The sequence below is a fragment of the Nesoenas mayeri genome (genome assembly GCF_963082525.1).
Source record: "Nesoenas mayeri genome assembly, chromosome: 14".
Lineage (NCBI taxonomy): Eukaryota > Metazoa > Chordata > Aves > Columbiformes > Columbidae > Nesoenas > Nesoenas mayeri.
In genome coordinates, this window is record NC_137556.1 from 15,063,597 (window position 1) to 15,086,880 (window position 23,284).

At 36.8% G+C, this 23,284-nt stretch overlaps 1 protein-coding gene across 1 annotated transcript in view; it reads right to left on the reverse strand.

Moving 5' to 3' along the window:
- RANBP17 (RAN binding protein 17) overlaps nt 1-23,284 on the reverse strand; it is a gene marked incomplete at its 3' end in the record, with an annotated part of 147,267 nt that overhangs the window by 45,693 nt on the left and 78,290 nt on the right. The window contains exons 16-20 of the mRNA XM_080353002.1: nt 16,860-16,954; nt 11,763-11,830; nt 11,568-11,676; nt 6,996-7,099; nt 814-902 (exon numbers count right to left, since the gene is read on the reverse strand). Coding sequence (XP_080209128.1) covers nt 814-902; nt 6,996-7,099; nt 11,568-11,676; nt 11,763-11,830; nt 16,860-16,954 — 465 coding nt within the window. The remainder of the gene's footprint in view (nt 1-813; nt 903-6,995; nt 7,100-11,567; nt 11,677-11,762; nt 11,831-16,859; nt 16,955-23,284) is intronic.

Genomic DNA, 23,284 nt, shown 5'->3' on the forward strand with positions numbered 1-23,284 from the left:
ACGGTATTTTTTCTGTCCATAAAATAAACAAATACGTCATTACTTCCATAGTTTTGTGAAATCTAAATTATAAAACAAATATTTTCATAATTACTCCACTATATATTTTAGCAGTTTGTTACTAATATGACTGTGTGCCTAAGAGAGAATTGCAGCTACTGTATTTATAACAATACAAAATCTTCCTCTATAGTATTAGAAAAATACCCAGGAGTATTCTTGTATTTGTTGGCATAAAAACGCACACAACATTTAAAGCAAATAGAGCTCCTTTGTCATTACTTATTGAAGAAAACTACAATCTAGAGATTTTGATTTAGTTTTCAGATGTCCATTTTCTTCTGGATCGAGAAGATTGCAGGTGTTGCGATATTAATAGAGTTGACATAAATAGAAAGTAACTGACTAAATTAAAGACATGATTCATACCAGAGAGAGAAATCTCCCCAGACAGCACTTGTACAGTGTTTTTTAAGCACTTTTGATGTTAAACCAAATGTAGGTACATTGTGTTTGGAGTTTAAGATGCAGCGCTTTTTTTTTAATGGAAACATTTGGGATTTAAGAAGAGAAGAAAACCACTTGGCTACGTTTCCTAGATTAGCAGTGTGACACGACACAGAAAAAGTGACCTCTCGGTGGTCCTTCCCCGGTTAACCGCATGGTTGCCATTGTGCTGTAATTTTGGCCGATGGCGCACGAGCTCGTTGAGCTTTGTTTCCCGTTCCCCGCTGCGCCGCGCGGTGCCACTAATGCGAGGGGCCTGGTGTCCCCGCACAGAGCGGGCATTGTCCCCGCGGGAAGGAAGGATACAGCCAGCCGAACAGCAGGGAGTAGCTGCTCTTTGTGTTGAGCGCGCAGGCGATCCCGCGAAGGTCCCGCGCCAGCCCCACCAGCAGACGCTGTCAGTGGGAAAGAGGCACCGTAATTGATTTTCACGTTAGCGCCGAGCAGATGGAGTAATAATCAGCCAATAATGGCCGCGTATCTGATTTTGATTCATTAGTTTAAATGGCTCGCTCTGTTTCTTTTTTTTTTTAATAAAAACCACAAAGATTCTTTGAATAGACAAGATTGCCACAAGTTTTATAGCGCTAACACTAGCAAAATGCTTAGGAAATGCTCTTGATTATTCAATATGCTATCCTAATGAATAATGCAAATTAAAACACAATATATGAATACCGTGTATTAAAGTTTAAAAGTGCTTCCTGTATTAATACATTTAAAGTAACAATAACAATAAAACGTTAATTTAAGCTTGTAATATTTTGAATGAAGTGTAAGACTAACTGATACTCATAATAAGCTACAATTAAGGTTGCACTGAGATTCTCATTGTGCTGTTATTTTAACACTTTTTTTTTAAAGTATTTTTTCAAGTTTGATTTCTTCAAAAAGCAACTTTTTTTTTCCTTTTCTTTTTTTTCCCAGAAAAACATGCAAATCTCTGTATTACCATCAGTTCTGAGATGAATTTCTTTATTCCTTCTAATGCCTGAATGTGGTTTCAGAACCCCTCCAGCTCAAATGCAGCCAAACATTTTGTACATAGGTAATTAGCCCCTACTAAAAGGAAGTTTTCAGGATAATTAATAGACATCAATAAAACTCCAAAATTTAACAATATAACCAAACTTTTCAGTTTACTTTGATTTAAACATTCTTTTTTGAAAATTAAGTAGTTTTAATAAATTTTATTTGTTTGTTCCAGGTGGGGTTTGCACTTTTTTTACCATAATAGAAGACCACAGACCCTGGCAAAATAATCACAGAAGCATGGCAAAAAAAAGGTAAAGAGTTCTCTCTTTAAAACCAGAGTTTTCAATAATGTACCCCTGCGTGACAACGGTGTAATATTTATAGTGTTTGAAAATATAAAAGGTAAGATTCACACATTAATTTTAATTGATCACATAAAGAGTAAATTATGGTTGATGCCTAAACGTAATCTTACACGAGGGCTCATCTCTGCTTTTCACATCCAGACCCAATAGTCCACCTGACTTGGATGGCACGCACATGTTTATCCAAGGATATACTGAGCTCTCTGCAAATCACTGGTGCGGTTGCTAGGAGTATTCTAGGATTTGCATTTCCTTTCTGCCATGCATTGAAATGGCCTGAACTTGCAAGATGCTCAGAGGTCTCAACTCTCATTAACTTTAAAGGGACTCTGAAATCACTAGAGAGGAAGCATTCAATGCTGAGAAGATGCAATATAAAATTGTAGGTTTATATTAATCTGTATTTTCACACTTGGTTGTGTTGTTTTGTCCACACAGAAAATAAGTGCTTAGCAGACACAGTGGGCAAACCGTAAAGAATTGAAAGAACTCGTCAGCAACACTTCATACTTCTTTCTGAAGGGATACGGAGATGCAACAATATATACAAGGAAATGGAAATCTTCCAGATTTGATTTGGGTTCCTTTGGCCATTCTAGCCACAAAAAAGGGGCCGAGCGGGACTGCAGAGGCAGGGACGGGGCAGGGACCACGGGGACCCACGGCCCCGCACGACGTGAACTTGCCTTTGTTTGTGGATGCGTTGGGACAGCAGGAGCTCCCATCTCACTGCGCTCTGCACAACGCGGCTTAGAAAATAACCCATATTCCTCTAACATGCTTATTCTGTCTTTATAAAAACAACTGTTTGTAGGAAAACACTCTTTTGAAAAGATATTTAAGGAACAGTTTGGTTGTGAGACTTTAAAAACTATTAATAAAAGCTTATGTGCGTATTCTTTAAACTATAGTCTCAGGTTTTGGGGAACCTACACAAACACCAAGCAATTTCAGACACTATTTGACCTGGAATTCTAAAGAAAGGAGAACAACTACTACCCAAACTACATTTCTTGATGTTCTGTTCTTTACGTTCAGGTGTTGTTATCAAAAAGCCCAAGCCATTTACAACACTATTCTTAATAAATGACCTCAGTCTACAAGTCACCATAAGATTCTTGTTCTATAAGATCCCAGCAAACTTGGTGGTTTAGATATCCCTTGGAACTCAACTTTATAAAATAACACTGCCTATAGTTGGCAATGGCCAAACAGCCTATTTAATAGCCCACAGAATCTTGAGATCAGTCCTGATCCGTTTAGGTCACTGGTAAAAATACCTTTCAACTCTAATAGGTGCAAAAATCGCCCAGATTTCCTGCTTGCTTAAGTCACATTTAGTAAGAAAAAAACCCCAAAATGCTAAAATCCCAAGACAGACTAATTTTAGCCCATTATGAGTTTTCAAATAGCCCTTGTGACAAACAACACTATATACCTGGACATCTACTTTTTGTCTGTCACCCTGTGGGATTCAAAGGGCCTTGCAAACTTAACAGAGTAATTTGAAGAACACACAACCGAACACCAGCCCTTTCTGGGGCAAAGTGACAGTTAATAACAACACCAGCAACTGCAAAACGAGTCAGATGAGAAGTGAAGAACAATAAATACAAGAAACATTGCAAGAGGAGCTTGTCAGCGGCATGGGGCTTTATACATTGCTTTTCTTACCAAAGAAACAATTTTGTTCAAATTTCTATTTTGAAATATTCTTCCCTGAATGTCAGGGATAGATTTACTTAAGATAAATTAAAACAAAGCAATTTTTAAAAGAAATCCAGATTTTTTTGTTTCAAAGTTCCAAAGAAGATTTTTCAACCCATTTTTCAAATGAAGGGAGCGGAAAATTTCAATACTGAGAGAGCAAACCCTACGACTTGCCAACATGTGCCAAGTGTCTGACTAACACAATTTAAACCAGATGAGACGACTCACGCCACCCACCCCCAAAACAGGGCTTGTAATGGAAAGTCTGACAGACCCTTAACTACAGTGGCACTACTGGGTGCAGCTATAATATTACCCTCATAATTCTACTATATAATAACAACAAAGGAAAAAAAAGGTGAAGGGTCATTGCGCTTTGTCTTTAGAATTAAGATGGCTGTCTTCATCCTTACAGCATACTCTTAATTCTGGAGACACGTCTTAATAACCTCTAAATAGTTCCAACAAAAGAGCCGTGTCAGAGGAATGAGCAGGCCCCAAGGTGTTTCAACTGGAGTGTTTTCATCTGCCTTTATTGCTCTATCCCTCTCCAGAATTAAGGCAATAACCTGTGATAAATTATTCAGGAACTGCTACAGGGATCAAAGCAAAATCATTCTGTTAAAGTGCTGTTTGCAACATTTGGCACTTAGTGTGAAAACTTTTAATGTGTGCAAGCTGAAAATCAAGGATTTTAAATAATTTAACAGCATGGAGTTTCTACAAACCGGCTAAAGATAGCATGTTGCTATTTAACAGCTTTTTCCTCACATCCCTTTTTTCATGCGTTTCTAGCAAATCTGATGATGTCACAACTATAAACAAAGTGCTACTGAGATTCCGGCTGCCCCGTCCATATATTACTTAACTGGATTGTCAAGAGAAACCTTGAAATTCTTAGGAGAAAATTAGCTGCAGTTTTAATACTGGACATTTTTTCCTATTAACGAAAAAATGGGAAGAAGGAACAACCCAAAACCAACAGCAAAAAGGAAAGGAAAGCAAAGCGCATAATTACTTAAGCCATCCTCAATTATATTTGATCTCCCTGGAAAAGAAAGCTAAACATATGTTTTGTATGCAGATTTAATGATTACAAATGTATCTTAAAAAGAAAGGGCTCCCTTGTTGTGACTGTTTTTCAATGGTGTATTTCAGAAATATTAAAAAACAAAGAAACCCCTAGCCAGTTAGAAAGTCCTAGTAAAACCCACAAATTAAATGAATTTGGCAGTCCTGGACCATTTTCATAGTGATATTTTCACAGTGTCATCTCCCTGTGGATCGGAATACTAAGCATTTTATTGAAGAACTGAACTGTTTTTGTTTGCAGTACTTGCAAAATGAAGTACCTGAAAGCACTTTTGCATGTATTATTTATTCATCATGATAGAAAAATAGCTTTAACCTAATAAATTATGCTTAAGAGAATTTAGAGCAAAAGTTTTGTTTATGATAAAGCAACAGATTCAGTCCTTTATCAGTAGCTTAAAGCACCAAGTTTTCTTTATACAAATTAGACAGATGGTGCTTACAGTAGAATTTACTAAAGGTCTGTCACAACAAATGCAGCCAAGCTGCATATTTAATCACTGCAGAACCTTGTCTACCTGCAGCTGCCAACTGCTAATCCAATTTCCCTGATAAATGTGGCAAGAGACACGATCAGCAATAAAGAGCATCTAACTCCATTTTCCTGCAGGGCGTCTTTTGATGAACATTTAGGACGGAAGCGGGAGTGCACTGTGTGGCCCTGCCTGGTGGCAGCTGCATGCATTCTGAAGACACAGTTCTCAGGTTACTCACTTAATTCTGCCACTATCATTATGTTGCTATTGATCTCAGTAGCTCTTGTCTACACAGCATTACTCTAGATGAAGCTGAATCAGGCAGTTATCATGCATCAAACTTGCTCAAAAGCCTGGAGATTTCCCCTTAATTACTTGTGATTTTATTTGCAAATACCGTTAAAGTGTAATCAAGCAGTCGCTTTCCAGGGTCGTTAAGAACTTGCTAGTTTAGGAATATATCACTGGCACTCCATTAAAATTTCTCTACTAAGGTGGTGTCAAGCAAACCAGACAGGACAATGGCAAAATTATTTTAATAAACTGAATCCTCACATACAACAAATACAGTTTCCCATAGAGAGGGTAGTGCTATCAAATGACCTAATTGTTCTGATTTTTAGGATTTGTAACTTGAAAATATGAGAGGTGAATCCAAGACAGATGAACTGCATCTGAACTGTGCCTATTTAATAAATGAAAAGTTATTAAAATTAAATACATAAAGCAACAACAAATGAGGAAGCTAGAATTAAGTAATCGTTGAAATAGCTTTAAGTTCTATTTAAAAAAATATTAAGCTTAATTCAAGCTATTATATTGAATTGTGCATCTTCTGGTAATGTCAGAGATGCACTCAGACAAATTATTTACTAAATCTTTCTAGCATAGCTGTTATTTTCTTATGAAAGGAAGTGGATAAATACGATGACGTAGTATTTAAGTTTCCATCACATTGCAAATTAAAAATTACTGTTAGGGTTTCTTCGAAATTACCCTGTGTAGCTACAGCGAGAGCTCCAGTGTGCATTGTTAACTATTTATTCAGTGACGGGAGAAGGGGATCTCTTTAATGCAAGAGTGCTCTAATATATTATCATTCCTGATGATGTAGCTTCTATCTAGCAAGTCTTTTCCTTCCCTAAAATATACTGTTGTTTTGACACAAACAGCTTGCTACACTTAAGGATTTTACTAATAAAACATAATGTTGTGTTAGATATTATGACTGTTGCCACAGCTGAACTGACTTGTCAAATCAATCCTAATATGGCTCCCACAGGCACATAAAAACCTTATTTAGCTATCAGTTATCCTAATCACTTTGTTCAGTTTAAGGGTGCAATACTTCAAGACCAGTTCCTATTTATACATATATGCCCAGCCATTTAATAAAGTCCTGATTTATATAATAAATTCTTGTTTGAAAAAATACTTTAAAGCAGCAGTGTTTTATCAAGTGTGTTACAACATGTCTCCTCATACCCCCAAATAAATATGTTAATATACACAAACAGGATACTTGCATGGCAAAGGGGAATATTACACACGAAACAGAAAAGCTATCACTGGAGACAGATTTGTCGCTTTGATTATAAATGGGGATCAAATGGGGTCACCAGATATGCAAAGTACTGAAAAATCCCAAGGCCTTTATAAAAATCTTTGTACAAAGTTTATTTAGGATAGTCATTTGTAGTGTTTGTTATTCTACTGTCTACATTCCTAAATATATATCTGTATACAGATATAAATATAAGAATACATGCCAAGAGAGACAGAAGACAGGACAAGCTTGTTGTTAAATGCTTGCCCCACTATTAGTTTTTCCCATCAATAATTTGTTTCCCCATAATTGAAATAAACCTACCTTTGCTTCTTCTTGTTCAAAACCACTGTTGAATATCCGAGTCACACTTTCAAATGAAACTGTGATGGGGAACATGAAATTCTCAAACTCTTCTTCATCTTCACCTACAGGAAAAGAAACCAAAACAGCAAAAGCATCACATAATATTGACGCTTGTTTGGCAGGGTCAGTCTCTTCAGCCTTTATAGAAAGGTCTCACTGACATCATCGGAAGTTTCATATAACCTATAGGAACAAAAATCTGAGGTTTGACATATTTTTACTGAGCTATAAACAAAGACAAATTGTTGATCGCAAACAACTTGTATCTGAGATTGGCACACCTCTGCTTTTCACATTTGTCTCCTTTTCATATTTCTGTTTTCTCTGTTAAGCTGACAGCATTTCTGCAGTACCCTAGAAGAATATTCACATAAGAAAGTCAAGACTCAACAGTCAAAAAATGTTAAATTTAAAACAGCAATGATAAATTAGCGCCTTTCACCTGTGTAGTTTGTAGTATGATGTTTAAATCACTAACATTTATGATCATATGCTATTTTTTTTTGCTACCTCCTGCCTATTTAGTATACGGAACGAAGCTGCCACGGAGAAACATCTGGAGTGTGTTGGAGTTATTTGTATAACACTATTGCCTCATTTTTTTCAGGTGTGAATTTAGAGTAAAAGAACCAAGATATTGTGGTAGGGTAGAGAAAAAAAGAGATTGTCTCATTTAGATAACCGGGAAGTCTGGATTGTTTTTGTCATGATGCTGAACAAGTAACTCTAAACAACAACTTCTTAGAAATGGCAATTTGCTTGAGGATTGGTACTCACGTTACTTATCTGCGGGCCCTTAATGAGGGCAGCTTGCCTCTTGCATGCAGATTCCCCTTGAGAGTAATTCAGAGTAGGAACTTAATTTATGTTCTTTAAAGAGCTCTTTGCTATAGGGCTTCCCTCCCTCTTCATCAGCAAAGTCTGGCAAACTAAGTTGCAACTGAGGTTAGGAGTTTGGAGGAATCTTTTGTGTGCCAAACTAGTTGTGCAGAATTAGGCTGAGCTTTACAGTTTAGCTTCTACACTTCACATACCCACCTGTAAAATGGGCCTAATTCCAGCCTCTTGTCCCTAGGGATACTGTGCAGACCCCATCACTCACCCTAGCGCAACAGTAAAAGGCCAGGAAGAACAGTCACAATAGAAAGCAAAGTGTGGACTGACACTTAAATCCAGATTGACAATGCACACACACAAAAATTCAAAATACCCAGTAGCTCCTCATTAAGCTAGGATGACACATCTGAACAGAAAGAGGCAAATATCCTCTGAGAGGAATAATTGTGATCCTGCAATTAAAACTGCCTCCTAACAATGTAAATATTTACAATGGAGAGGGAAAGAAAGCTGCAGAGGCAATCCTAATGATGGCGTTTCCTCAGTTCTGAATACTTCCCCTTGTGACCTGAACTGCTACCTGTACCACGGGCCTTTTGTGCCCAGTTTTCCACATTTATTTAAAAGCAAAGGAAATACTTTCAGTAAATTACTGCCACTGCACTGGTCAGCCCCAGTTACACAGACTTCAAATCACAATCCATGCTCAAGAACTTTCTTATAGGAGCGAAGTAAGGGGCCAAATCTGGGATGTGCATCCTGTTCCAACACAGCACGAGTTTCTCTGCTCCCAATCTCTTTGCTTGACCAGCGTCGGCTTCCTCTTATCCTCCTAGAAGCTAAACTGTTTCTATATGCATTGCGTATCCTAATGCTTTTCTCCTTTTAATTGCTTATCAGATTTTCCCCAGAGCATAAAAATATCAAAAGATCAATCCTTTAGGAAAAGCCCAGTTCTGGTATTGTCCCATGCCAGCATAGAGTCTCACGAAGTAATTCGGATTCTGCCTTATGCAAGATCAGGGCTCACTGGCTATTTATAGAGTTCTCCGGAGAAATGTGAATTATCACAACATGGCAAAAGTAAGAGTTCACTTCTTCTAGAGCGCTGTGTATCATTAGAAGAGGAACTCCATTAAGATACTATATACACAGCCAAATTCAAGACGAAGCCTTCCCAAAGGTAGACTCTCAAGCATACTTTTTAAGAAGTTGAGAAGACCAAAGAACTACTAGAATGTCCAATGCTGACTGGGACCAACACTTGAATGACCAACCAACTCATTCTGTAAACAGGGTAAGGGGAAATCTTATGTGCTCTTTCTGTTTTAAACTTCAGCATAGGCAATGAAGAAAGAATATACTGTTAGCATCCTATACAGTATTGCCCGATTAATAAAATAATTTATAAGTTTTAGAAAGGAAACACGAATTACTGCCTTCACACTTCTTTCGCATTCCTGTACAAGCCACATTCATAACCCAGGAAGAGTACAGGATTAATAAGGAAGAAACTATCCTAAACAAATCTACCATAGTAAATTGTTCATTTCTTAATGCAAACTATGTGTACACATCCTTACGATGTCATTTGAAAGAAAAGAGAAGCCTCACGTGTAAGTTCTGGCAGATGTGCATGCGGGTTACAGCAGCAGTCATTGAAACCTGCCTCATGTGGTGAGGCACGGAGCATGAGCACAGACACCTGCTAACGCAGGACCCTGACAAATCATGCCAAATACCTCCTGAGCCTATTTTACACAGCTTAGATCTATTCCTTTTGGTAGTGCAAAAGAAAACGTGATTAAAATTTATTAATCCTAGTAAAAACTTTGATTTAAACCTAACTTTTACAGATGTTCTTGTATTAGTTTTGGTTACTATAACTTCACACGAAAGAATATTCGGTTTACTTTAGAAATTTTGGACAAAATGTTGCAATTCTAAATGACAAAAAAATATTTACAACTCAATCTGGGGCACATATGGGATTCAGTGCCTAATTATATTCATATAAGGTTAAAGTAATTCAACAGAAGCCAAAGTGCATTTTGAAGCAAATACCAATTAATACATTGCTGATTTTTTCCTACTACAATTAACTTTCGCCAGTCATTCCAACATTACATTGTTTAAAATATTAATATTCTGAATTTATTGTACTTAAGTAATCTCCAAAAATATTTCTACATCAAACAAATACTTAAAACCACAACCACCAATAAAATACATTTAAATTCTGGATTCCATGCAAATCGTTTATTGTTCATATAAAAGGATTATATATAAAGTTCTTCGTATAATTTGGAAAAAACAAAAATAACAGTCAGTACAATGCATTTTAGTCTAAAAATACCCGTTTGCATAGTTGAATCCATCAGGTAAGAATGCTGCCATTTGATGCTTGCACAAACACACAGAAAGGACGGCTTGTGGATGCCTTACTTTTAAAATTTGCGCCGTAAAACACGACTTGTATCTGTTTGTGTCTCTAGGTGTGCTTTTCTACCAGTTCAAACCCAAATTTACTCCACTAGGGACACAAAGAGCAATAGCCCAAACACTTATGTTTGTTTTCCCCCTATATTCCTAATCACTTAAGATCTTGTAGAGCTTTTAAACAGAGGAATCACAACGACCTCGATCAGCTTGCCGCCCATTGTAAGTCACGTGCCTGAATTTTGCCTGACACATATTTACACAACCTCTGCTTAGAGATTAATTTTTAGCACCTGTGAGCTTGTTTTTACCAAATCCTTTTCCTTTTTTTTTCCCCCCCGTAGGAAAAGTTACTGAAACTGCATGTGTAACCCATTTTATATTAGAAAACGTACCTATTGCTTATGTGATACAACACTGAGGCAGTGCTGAACACAGTTTACTGCAAGGAAAGCAGGTCCAGCTCACAGTTGCCATTTTTTAAGAAAACGCTGATGAATGTGGTTCGGTCTTGCCTCAAAATTGACTGTTTCCAGCTCTGCTCAGCAGTAGCCAGTACAGGCACCCATCGTCAGCAAGGACAGAAACAACCACCGTTGCCTATGACAGCGTCAATCTCTTCTGCACACACGTTACCTGGTTAAGTCCTTGTGCGAGGGCTGGAAATCGGGACACAAAAGTATTGCTAAGGGCAGTGAGAGGATTCAAAGTGACTGAACCCTTCATCACATCTCGCTATTAAAGCATGCACTTGGTTTTACACGTGTCTAACCACTCTCATTTCCAAGGGACAGCTCAAAAGATAAGCCCAAGTGCAGGCTTAAGTATTGCTGGTTGAATTGCAGAGCTCTTGTCAGTGTTTGTTAAAACACGGAGTCTTTGTGTATTGGGAACTTGTATGAAGAGGTGAAATAGAAAACCTTCTACTGTAAGCTGGAAGGTTCTGCCATAATCAGGATCTCACCTAGAAATGCAAAATGCTTACTCAGGTAAGTTCTCATAGTTAATACAAAAAGTGCTTCTGTGCAAAAAGTCGGCTCATCCTGCTTATTTCTCCAACAGAAGACAACAAATAAATACAGGGTTATTGCTTAATGCCATAATCTCAGAAGTCGATCGGCAGTGATTCAAATAGCAACTATAACATACTTACTGTACAATTAAGCTGCTGTTTGATTGACTGATTAACGTTCAAAAAACATAGTATTACACAGAACAGCGAGGTGTCTCAGGGGCACGGGAGGACGACCTTACCTAAATCCACCATGAGCAGCCGCGTGAGCGCCGTGTAGAACACCGTCCGGCACCGCAGGTCACTGAGCCCGCACTCACCACCGATGCCCAGGAAAGGGAAGTGCTTACTCTGGTCAAACAGAAGCGTATGAAAAGTTAGTGTGTTCTACAAAACACACTACACAGAATGTTTGTTACCATAATAAGAAAACTTACTGTGTGATTCTGAAGCATGAATTTCACAGCCTCTATTTTCACAAGCCTTTTCAGGAGACCATAAGTAGCTGGTGTTAAGGAAAAATCAGCCTTGCAGCATCACAATTACATTATCAGGTTGTACAAGCTTTTGAGAATGTTTAGTGAGTAAAAAATTCTAACCGAAGCAACAAAAAATGTACATCAAAAAAAATCCGAATTTCATCTAGAAATGTATGTCCCAGAGATGTTCTTTAGAACATTAAAGACCAGAATCTATTATTAATTAAAGAAATTACTTTGCATGACATATATTCTAGTCACAAAAGAGATGAATGAACTAAGTGACTTTTATAATTAAATGGGGATTTTCTGATAATAAATGGCACTGTTTTTTTTCCCAGAGAGACCAATGTCATCTGCATGTGTTTTTTAAAAAAAGAAGAGGTCTTGCAACTGCCTGTGTTGAAGAAGACTGGCACTTGGCGATGGGGCTGGCAGCAGCTCTAAGCAGCTCTGAAGTAATGGCCTCAAAATCAGAGGTGATCTTCCAGACCAACAAAAATCACATCTAATTTGTTTCAGTTACAACAGAAAAAAAATACACCTCATACATACTAAGTGATTTTAAACACCTAACCAAAATATTTTCAGATATGTAAGAACTGAACAGAAATTTCTAAGAACATAAAGAGTCTCAGAGCCAGAGCGAAGGCCATAAGAAGGTGGTATAGCTGGGAATTTTGGATGTATCTACAGATATTTCCACTGAAATCCCCATTTCTTCAACCTTATAAAACACAAAGCGAATCTAATTGACTAGGCTAAGCATGAACGAAGCACGAAGGGCTCCGGTCAATCCACCGCATTGGGCTGAGGTGGGATAAGCTTGAGTCCATTTGCACCTCCTTGTCCCCAAAGGCTCCCAGGGAGACACACGCTAAATGACACAGCAACGTATTTCCCGGATTGTATTTATTCTACAGGTGGCATATTCTGGCATGACTTATTAGGCAGTTACACCTGATGAAATGTAGTATTTTTCTTAAGGTTTCTTTTAAAAAACATGAGAGATCATATTAAGTCAAAACCTGAGTTTGCAAAAACTATGTTCCAGAAGATCTTAAAGGTTAGATGGTTAAGACTGTTTTCACAACATGAATCCTTTCCTAACTATGAGCATTGTTAATAACACGAGCACACACTAATTCCCTGTATCGTATGATTCGAACACTTGGGCTGGGCAAAGGAGATAATCCTGTGTATTCCAGAAAGAGCCATGATGATATCTTGGTGAGCTTTATTACAGAAGGAATTGCTGTCCCAAGGGATGTTTGCAAAAAAGGTGCCAGAGAACGGCCAAAGGAACAGCCTGGACTTTCCGACTCCTCCTTCTCCTTTGCTTGAGATAAAATTGCTGCATGACTTTCCACAAGTCAGTTAAATTTCACTGTCTCAGTTCCACATCCATAAAATTGGGATATAAAAGGCTTTGTGGTATCCAAATATACTAATACACTTTTTAAGGAATGCCATAGAAAAAATTAAACCCCAGAAACACTTATCGGCATTGAAGGTATCAAATGAATGAAAAGACTTATGGGCTTGTACATTCTACAAGGAATACTATAAAACCTGGACTCGTTAGTTTACCAAACACTTCTGTTCTCTGGCACTGAAATTCTTTAAGAAATAATTACTACGACTGCATAACTTTAGACTGTACAACAGTGCCTACAGTCCTGTACAAACACAGAAGATCTTACAAACCACTGCCCATGTAACACTTATTATTGTTACCATTTTTTTTTCAGTCTTTGCTGCTTGCTTCACTCTGCCATTCCTGCACATAATTGATTGAAGAGCTTGATTACTTTTATGGGAACAAACAATTTCCCTTTTCATTTTAAATGGATTAAATTCTTTTTAAACAGTTAAAATTGTAAGAATAGATTTTATAGCTGCTATTAGAAAACCTCCTAATCCAGTTTTAAGATTATGTTCCTTTGTCAATCTATAACAATTGATATAGCATTAGCTGGTTTTATATTGCAAAGCTCCATAGTTTTGTTTTTTTCTCTGTTACAAGGGAGAGCCTTTCATAACATAAAGCTAACAAAGACACGGATAAAGAATTTTTGAGAGACTATAAATATCTTACCCAAAGTCATTGTACAAAACAACAATGAAACTGTAGTGATTTTGCTACCAAAATATACAGTGGAAAAGTTAATTATTAGAAAGAACTAAATGTGCATGAGGGAGCACTATGGCTTCAAAGACATAAAGGAATGACTAACATATTCCATTATGTAAATGAATTCAAAGATATTTCACGACTGATCAGCTAGGAGGGACATAATGATTTATAATTCAAATAACTGAGCTTTGAAATCAAATTGGGCTAATATATTTCGAAATATGCAAACCTGGAATAATTGTGAAAGTAATGTAAACCATGACACCAGCTCCACTCATTTGTTGCCTTTGTTGTTAATACTGTCTCATGTTTTTTCTTCCCACCCCATTTTACAGTATAGTTGCTGGAATTAAGGTATGCTTTTAATTCTAGATTATCCTTTAGAAAAAAGATACTTATCCATATTAAAAAAAAGAAAAATACCAATTTCTATGACGTATAGAAGCTGATTGACGTAAAGCACTGAAATTAAATAAATTATTATTTTAACCTTTCAGGCTAGCCACAATTTAATCTATATCAAATACTGAAAATTGATCCACTGGATCCAGCATCTTACCAATACACTATTTCTTTCAAAGCAATATATACTTAATGCCTTTAAAAAAACCCCTAATATAATGTGAAAAGGCCAAAGTTTGCAATGCCAGGAAGTAGTTATAAACTACTTCATATGTTTGAAATAAAAAGTACTTCAGTATTATTATTAAAAAAAAACTATTGGTAGAGTTTTTATAGGAAAAAAATACATATCTTTAAAAGCCAAAATGACCAGTGAAATTGGGTTGTACATCATTTTCTGGGAAAAAGGAAAAACAGCCTCGACAGGTGTAATTTATCATTTTTCTGATTTAATACCAAAGAAATATATTAAAATAATAAAAAGAATCCTGAAATCCTCAAAATTTGTAGTGATAAATAGCCCTCCCAGTCTTTATTGCATTATGCCTACTAACAGAAATATTGCATGGTGGATTTTGCCAGACAAGGACGATTATTTTCCAATAAAAAGTTGCATATTAAATTCCAGCACAAAAGTGGGTGTCTAATACTTTTGAAATCTTTTATGGTTTGCCAGGGAACACAATTTTAAACTTAACTAATACAACATCGCGGTGAAGTGAACCAGCATTAAAGCTTTGTACAACCCCACCCATCTAAGCTACTGTTCTCGGCATTTTTGTTTGAAGTATTTCCATCCAAAAGTCATTGAATGCATTTTCGCTATTTATGTTTTTCGTTAATCTCTCTATTTACTAGTTTTTAACCATTTCACATGGATGTTTCAGATGTATATTTATGCAGGCAGTGCTGCTTTATATCCAGAGGGCCCTGCAACTGCTCTTGCAACAGTTCACAAGTTCCTGCAAAGAAAAACCCCACAATTTCATCACAAATCTACTCTTCTGGAGAACTTCGGTTGTTAAATATGTACTTTTTAATCCTTTCTAGGTCCTGATATTATTTACCTATTTCATGAGCAGAAACTCATTTACTGCAAATATAATTTCAAACCTCGAACTATGCAGACATTCCAGCCTCGGAAAAGTATTATTGGCACCAGTGGTTTATACTGACCCTCATTTTTGAGAGCTACCACATGAACAGATGCCTTTGAAAGCCGCCACAAGACATGAAATGCTGGATGCTTGTTGGCTTCAATAGTAATATGAGGCTGATTATTTCAGCAAGTATATGTACATAAGTAAATAAGCAAGGACTTATAAGTTCGGTGTACTATGTTAAATTTCTTGGTTATTTTGGAAGTGTTCTGAAATCTAGTGAAGCAATAAGTATATAGTATAAAAGAGGAGAGAGCTCATTAGTCTCTCCATACATCTTATCAATGAAATAAATGTCTCCCTTCTGTTTTTGTCAAATTCCTTAGTAATGTTTCATTTTCAAGTCCTTTCCAGTCCTGTTTCTGTGATGCCATGAGACCATAAACACACGCATATTTAAAATATCAAGTTAGCCACTTAATGGTATTTCAAGTAAACATATAGAAGTACACATTGTATGATTTTCATTAAACAAAATTCACTTACGGAATGTGGAAACCCACACTCATCTTTCAACCCAAGGAAATATATTAAAGTTCTTCTTATACGATTAGAGTTCTATGGAGAAATAAAATGATACCAATTGTTATATTCCAGGTGCCTTCCCCTCTGCTTGTCTAACAATCTTCTCTAGAAAATTACTGAAAGGTTGTTTTTATTTTAAAATAGAGAAGGATTTCTATATTGCATGTTTTTATGAGCTCTGGTGGTTTATTATCTGTCATATACCTTTAAAGATTGTGTCACATCAAAAACAGGTACTATATATTTTTTTAAAAATCTTCTTGCTCAATTGACTGAAAATTCAAAGAGCAAACGTCCTTCTCCAGCTTATAAGTGAATTTAGGATAAGATGCAAAATGTTTGCAATGGATAGCAAGTTAGCAACCATGATTTAGGTAAGAATTTCACAAAACTCCTTGAGCTCAGACAAAAATCCCACACGATACAGTGAGGAGCTTAGAATTGGGCAACAATGAAACACATCAAGAGGCTTGTGTTTCAAATCTAAGATGTGCCTCATATCTTAACTAACCCATTCTCAAAGTAAAACCTGTCCTGTTCTCAACTGTTACCAGAATCAATCCTCAATATTGTTGATTCATCAGTGGTATTGACTTCAAGAATATTAGGAAGGGGACAGACAACCATAAGCAACTCGTTATGGGTTCTCTTTTGTTGATAAAAAGTAGGTGGAAATAAGCACACCTTTTAAAATCTGTGCACAGAAAACGATACACCAAGAAGAAGAAATATTAATAACCTAATTGGCTTAAAAATGTGGCATATGAAACAATAAAAATCACATATGAATTTTTACCTTAATATTTTCAAATAATACGTTATGGCGTATACAATAAAAAGGATATCCAACAGAAATGTCATTTAGAAACTGAAGAGTTCTTGAAATCACGGGCTCACATCTTCCCCGGTATTTAAGATTTGTAACACTACAATAAAAACAAAGAAACCAGACCAAACAAGAGTGAGATTTTGTAACACATTTTCCTCTTTTTGACAAGTGCAGTGCAAAAACTCAGAGTAGCAGTGCATTGTACTATAAATGTATTTCTGTCATGTCTTAGGATTTTCCATTTGTGAGACAGAAAATGCTACAAAAACATGCCATTCTTTTTCCTGAACAAGAGATTAAAACATTTTTCTAATACTGTAACAAATATATTCATTTTTAAAAAAATCCATCATCTGTCATATTGAAATAAATTATCTGAAGCTTACCCCTACTTGTATCTATCTTTTCAACACAATATCTGGTCACTTAACTTCTGTAGTATTTATCTGCCCAATTCTTCACAAGATAAAAACCAAACTGTTACAAATTCCCTATGAAAATCTCCATAGGAGAAACAGAGCACAGAAAAACTAAGGGCCAATTCACAGAGCTACTGATAAACTCAATTCCCAATAAAACTCTACCAAAAGTTCTGGTACTAATCCCTATTCTTCCTCTTCCCTACACCAAACACTTTAGTGAAGGCAAGATACATGGGAGATACTGCATTTCCCTAATTGCAGGCCCTCTCAGTGCATTTAGGAAGCACACTCTGATTAATGAACCAATGCATAAATTATGATATAGGATAACACCAGACCTATTATCAATCCTTGGGGAACACTACATAAAACAACTTTCCATTTTTGAAAGCACACTCTTATAGTACACCTTTCAGTGGAATAGGGCAGCTAACACCAGAGATAGAACAGAACCATTTTGGCTGGAAGAGACCTTCAAGATCATTGAGTCCAACCATAAGTTAACTCTAGCACTAAACCATGTCCCTGGGAACCCTGTCTAAACGCCTTTTAAACCCCTCCAGGGATGGTGACTCCATCACTGCCCTGGGCAGCCTGTTCCAAAGACTGATAACTCTTTCCGTGAGAAATTTTTCCCTTGATGATGACTTGCTCTACCACCTTTTCCATAGGTTCTGTGTGAGACACGGAGCACAGAGCTGGGACCTTCTACAGCTTCTTCTGTTCTGGGATGCAGTCAGTGACCTGGGATGGAATCTGGGGTGTTCTACTAGATGTATTGGGAGGTGAAGAGGTGGCAGTAGCCTTCAGATGAAAATGGTAAATTAAAGCCAGTAAAGCAAAGGTATGTATTTTTTTTCAAACAAGGAGTGGTTACAACAATAAGTTGAGAGTCACTGATCTTGTATCGGTCTTTTCCTAGTTTGTTTATGAGAAGGTCCTGTAGGCCAGCACCAACAATCTTACTGACTCCAAACGTCTGCTGCTTACTGTTCCTGTTGGAAACTCTAGTCAGTGAGTCCAAGAAGAAATTACACCCACACTCCCCAAGTAGCCCAAATGCATTTATCACTTAATTATACACTGACTCCTAGTAACTTTTTCAAGTACTCCTTTGAGAATCCAAGCTGGCCTGGTCAGCCTAGAACAAGTTGCACCCTCTCAAATTCCCTTTTTTGAAGACACGTACTACGCTCTGCTCTTCTGGGACACCCACCATCACCCTTAATTGCTTAAAAAGGCAAAAGAAAGTTGAATGTCCCTCCTGCCTCCAGACAGAGAGATTCACGGCAGAGTTTCTGATATTGGATTCATCTAGAGAAACAAAAATCAGGCCATCACAGCCTGTTAAAAACAGCCAAATAAAACACAGCCTAATTAAACACAGCTTAATAAAAAGGCAGCACGGCTCCCTGGCTCAGAAGCCCTGCACCTATTCCTGATGGTGACATCAAATTGCTGGGGTGAATCTCAAACTACCCTGTGATGCAGAGTAAGTCAATTCAGATTCATATGCCTCAGTTTCCTTGTCTGTAGAATATGCTTTAAGCACTGAAAGACCATGATGTAGGAGATAAAATCAGTACTAGCTATTTACATCATAAGGGAATAGGATTTCAATTTTGTGAACACAGATCTTGAAGAATAGATGTTAAATGCCTTAAAATCAGCATTGATTATTGCTTTTACATCTTCACAGACTAAGGAATGTACTATACCACATAAACTAAATCTCTTTTTCAGGAAGTTATAAACTCAAGAATACAGTTTAAAGCATCTAACTGTTCTGTATTATTTGCTCAGGAAAAGGCAAATAACAAGGCAATTGCCAAAGCAGTATTCCTCAGTTTAGCTTTACAAACAAACATTGATTTACTTTATAAAATCTCTATGAAGAGCTACAGAGGTTTAGATTGCCTTAAAGAAATAGCCCACTCTAGCAAGTCCATAATTCACAGTTTATCCCTACTACGGGGAGTTCTGGAGATGTTTATAGTTGCACTAAATCCTTAACAAGTATATACCATACAAAGCAATAAAAATGAATTTGGACTACCCAGATTTGACATCAATATCAAAATCTTAAAAAGGCTATTTTGCAAAAGAGCAAAATCTTTGTCTTTTGGTAGCCATTTAAAGAAAATAAGAAGTCACTGTGACACCCTAAAGAGAAAATTAAGAGAAAATTAAAACTGCATAACGAAGGCTCTCCTTCCAACATTCAGGTACTTTTGTATACACCTATTCTTTTAGTTCATGGTTGTATTTGGATGCTGAAAGATGAAGTAATAAAATAAAAGCCAGAAAATACTCGTGAGTGAACAGAGGCTGAAAAACTTCAATTATAATCATAGCAATTCCCATTTCTGTTTCTGTGTTATCAATATCAGGCAAGATGAAAGACATATAAAATGTAATATTCTAAGAAACATCTACAAAACATTATAAGTATCTGAGAAAATATGTGAAGATCTACCTCATAACACAAAAGCAGTTTTCCACTATGTAGGAAGAGAAGCCAAGGAATGAAAGAGAAGAAAAATTTACAGCTCTCAGAGAAATCATGGCAAGATAGCACTGAAATCCAAGTGCTAGTGTTCCTGCTTCTTCATCTCTCAAGTGGCTTATTATAATTTAAAATATGAACTAAATGAAACAGAGTCAAAGGAACTAACCATCAAGTTTCAGATGAGACACAGAAAGTAAGAGCTTCATCAAAAGCTACGCCAATGCCAAATTCACCAAAACATGGTAGATAAGCACTGAACACATTTTAAAGGCAAGTACAAAAAGTGGAATTTAAAAAAATGGCAGAATATTTCCAATTTTGGTAACAATATCAGTATCAAAATACAGAACTAGACACACAAACACAAAACCAGAAAAGCAACAGTAACACTCATCCACGCTGAAAAGCTACGAGAATTTAAACATTTTAAGTGAAACAGCATTAAGAATCCAGTACAGTTTTGAAAATTTGCTTTTAGTTTGTCTTTAGTAAGAAGATGAGAACAAACCCTTAGCTTCTAAAAAGCTCTCCAACTTCCAACCCTTCCAGTTTGCTGTCACCACAACTGTTTCCTAACGCAGCTCCATCAGACACCGAACTTCCCTTAGTACAGTGACTTAAAGTATTATTCTAAGAGGCTGTGTATTTTTGATATAAAATCTAGAAAGGCAAGATAAAAAAAGATTATACACTCCAATTTACAGTTCTCTGGGAACAAGGTTACCATATCATCCACAGAGGAACAGAAACTCTTTGCGTGTTCCAACTCATGATGATACTTGGCAGGAGAAAGAATCAAGGCAAAGATATCCACTTACAGCCTCTTCAATCCATTTCATGACCTTTTTTTCCCCCAGTACTAGTCTATTGTCCTTAATTTCCTGTCCTCAGCTTAGGGGATCTGGTAAACCACAAAGAAACACTCGTAAAAGATAAGTTGCCAGCAGCCAGAAGAGATGACAAGCGCTGTAAACCACTGAGTTTGGGTGTGGTGGTTTCTCTGGTTGGTTGGTTGTTTTTTATTCATGTTTTGTTTTTAAATAATTAAAGTAGAGAGTAAAAAACCTTTTAAACTTATATAAGGATAACATGAATTGGAAAGCCTGAACTGTGTAAATATAGGAATAGTCTTGGATCAAGGCTGTAACAATTAGGCTTATATTATAAAAATCATAAAGATTTAAAAAATTATACATTTTAAACAAAACTTTCCAAGTTGCTTAAGATGTGTGCTATCCAATTCCCATTAAAGTGCAAGAAAAATGGGCATCCAAACCCCCCCAAAAGATGCTGAAAATCTCTTCCTTATGTGGTGCTTAAGTTTCAGTCATACCAGACAGCAATTTGTTGGCAAGAAAGCTCTGTACAGTCATGTTTTGATTGTTTCTTGCAGATTATCATCATTTACAATGAAAGCTCTCTGTGGCTCAATGACAGTGATTGGATATATACTTTTCATTAGATCTGAACAAAGGTGAATAGTTAAAAAAATGCACATTGTCGTGAATAAAAGTGCCAAGTGTTAGTTTGCTATGATTCATGGAGTCATATCAGTATGAGTGTTCAGAAAAATATTTGGGAATCCAGAGTTTTTATACTTATGTATTACTTAAATGTTGTCACACAGAAAATATCTCTCTCTATGCATATGTGCATCCACCATAGTGAAATAATTTCAACAGTAAAAATAAAAAAGGCAAAAAGCATACAAGAGCAACACTTGGATATGCATATTTTATTAATATTTCCGTTATTTTATCACGATCAAAAATACTAAATATTTCGGCAAATATGTTGTAAATCTACCTCATGATAAATCCCTTCCACATGAATTTGATGATAACTGAAAAGAACCAGAAGAGGTTCACAAAGACTACATGAAGAAAAGGAAAGGTCCTTGTAAGCCAGATTAAATACAAGATGCTTTCAGCCAAATGCCCAGCACAGGCTCAAGGAGCAGATGGAACAAAAATTACTCCAGTCTCCAGGTAGCTGTTACTCCATTACTCCAGGTAGTTACTGCTCAAAGGGTGAGCAGTGGAAGGAGAGGACTGCTACTGGTTGTAAGCACACTGCCTCACGAGTCCTGGCTTGGATCCACTTCCCAGTAGGCCAAGAGGTGTAAAACCATCAGATCAGGCTTTTTGGGGAAGAAGTAGGAGCAACACAGATGGAGAACTTCATAAAGATGGAGGAATAGCCAGTACCTCAGGGCCACAGGCTAAAAAGAAAGTCTAAAGAGACAGGCAGGGACCTTAAATCACTGTCCTTCTCCAGAACCTCATCATGCACTGCAACCCTACTAGCTCCTCCAAAATCCCATTGCCCCTTTTGCCTGTCTTCACCCTCACATAACTCCTCTCAGCTCGTCCCTCCTTGAACCTGCTCTGCTGTTGCTACAATGCTGAACATGGCTGAGAAGACTTAAGATGCTTTGCACACTAGAAAAATCTAGTTTGAGATGAAGATTTCCCCTGCCCAGCATGCAACCTATAAGATGATGGTCAAAGCAAGATAGTGGATGCTAAAGGAACCATCCTATAAAATTTCTGGTAAGTCTGTGATGAAAATCCAGCCATTAATGGATATTCTGATTACATAAAACTCCATGTCTGCGGAAACGGTTTAACAGGAATTCAGTAAAAGGCACATTCATTAACTTCCAATGGAAAGGTGATAAAGGTCTAAGATCTGATCTGACAGTAGTACTTTAAATGCAGTCAGAAGGTCTAAAGGACACCTATTACACAGGCAAATCTCAGAATGTTTCTGTACTTTGAAGAATATCTATTTCATACAGCCTTTAATCCATAAATGGAACAGTGGCTATTGCAGCTACTAGTAGCTATGACACAAGTATCTCAAATTGTTTTCTGTTAATGAAAGAACACACAGAGTTTGATCACCAATCCTCCACTGCAAAGCTGCTACTAACAAATTCAAAACAAGATTAAAGCTACATACAAGAAAGTGAACTACTGAAAACAGAGAGATCGGGGAAAACACAGCTCAACAGAAAATGTGTTTAACATCCCAAGAAAGCAAAGAAAAATGCCATTTGTCCATCAAACACTACCGAGTTCACATTGGACTTCAAGAAATTAGAAACTCCATGTGTCAACCAGTAAGCTATCACAAAAAGAGGTTCAGTTTCTAATAGCAAATAAAAAAAAATAATTAATATATCCTGGTAGACTAAAAGTTGTTTGACTACCATAAATTCAATGGCTCTGTTTACTTCTCACACCAAGTATAAAATCCTTCCTGCATCCAATCTTCATCAGATTATTTAGTGGCAAAATGGAAGGAAATAACCTGACATTGTCTTTTGATCCTCCCACAGTGCTAGCGGCAGATGATGATAAGGTATTTTCTCCAACACTCTCTGATTGGAAAGACGGGTTGCCATTAGCCAGACAACACTATTGTTTGAAGCATAACTCCTCTATTTCACATAATGCTCAGCATTAACAAAACACAAACTATAGAGCCTCAA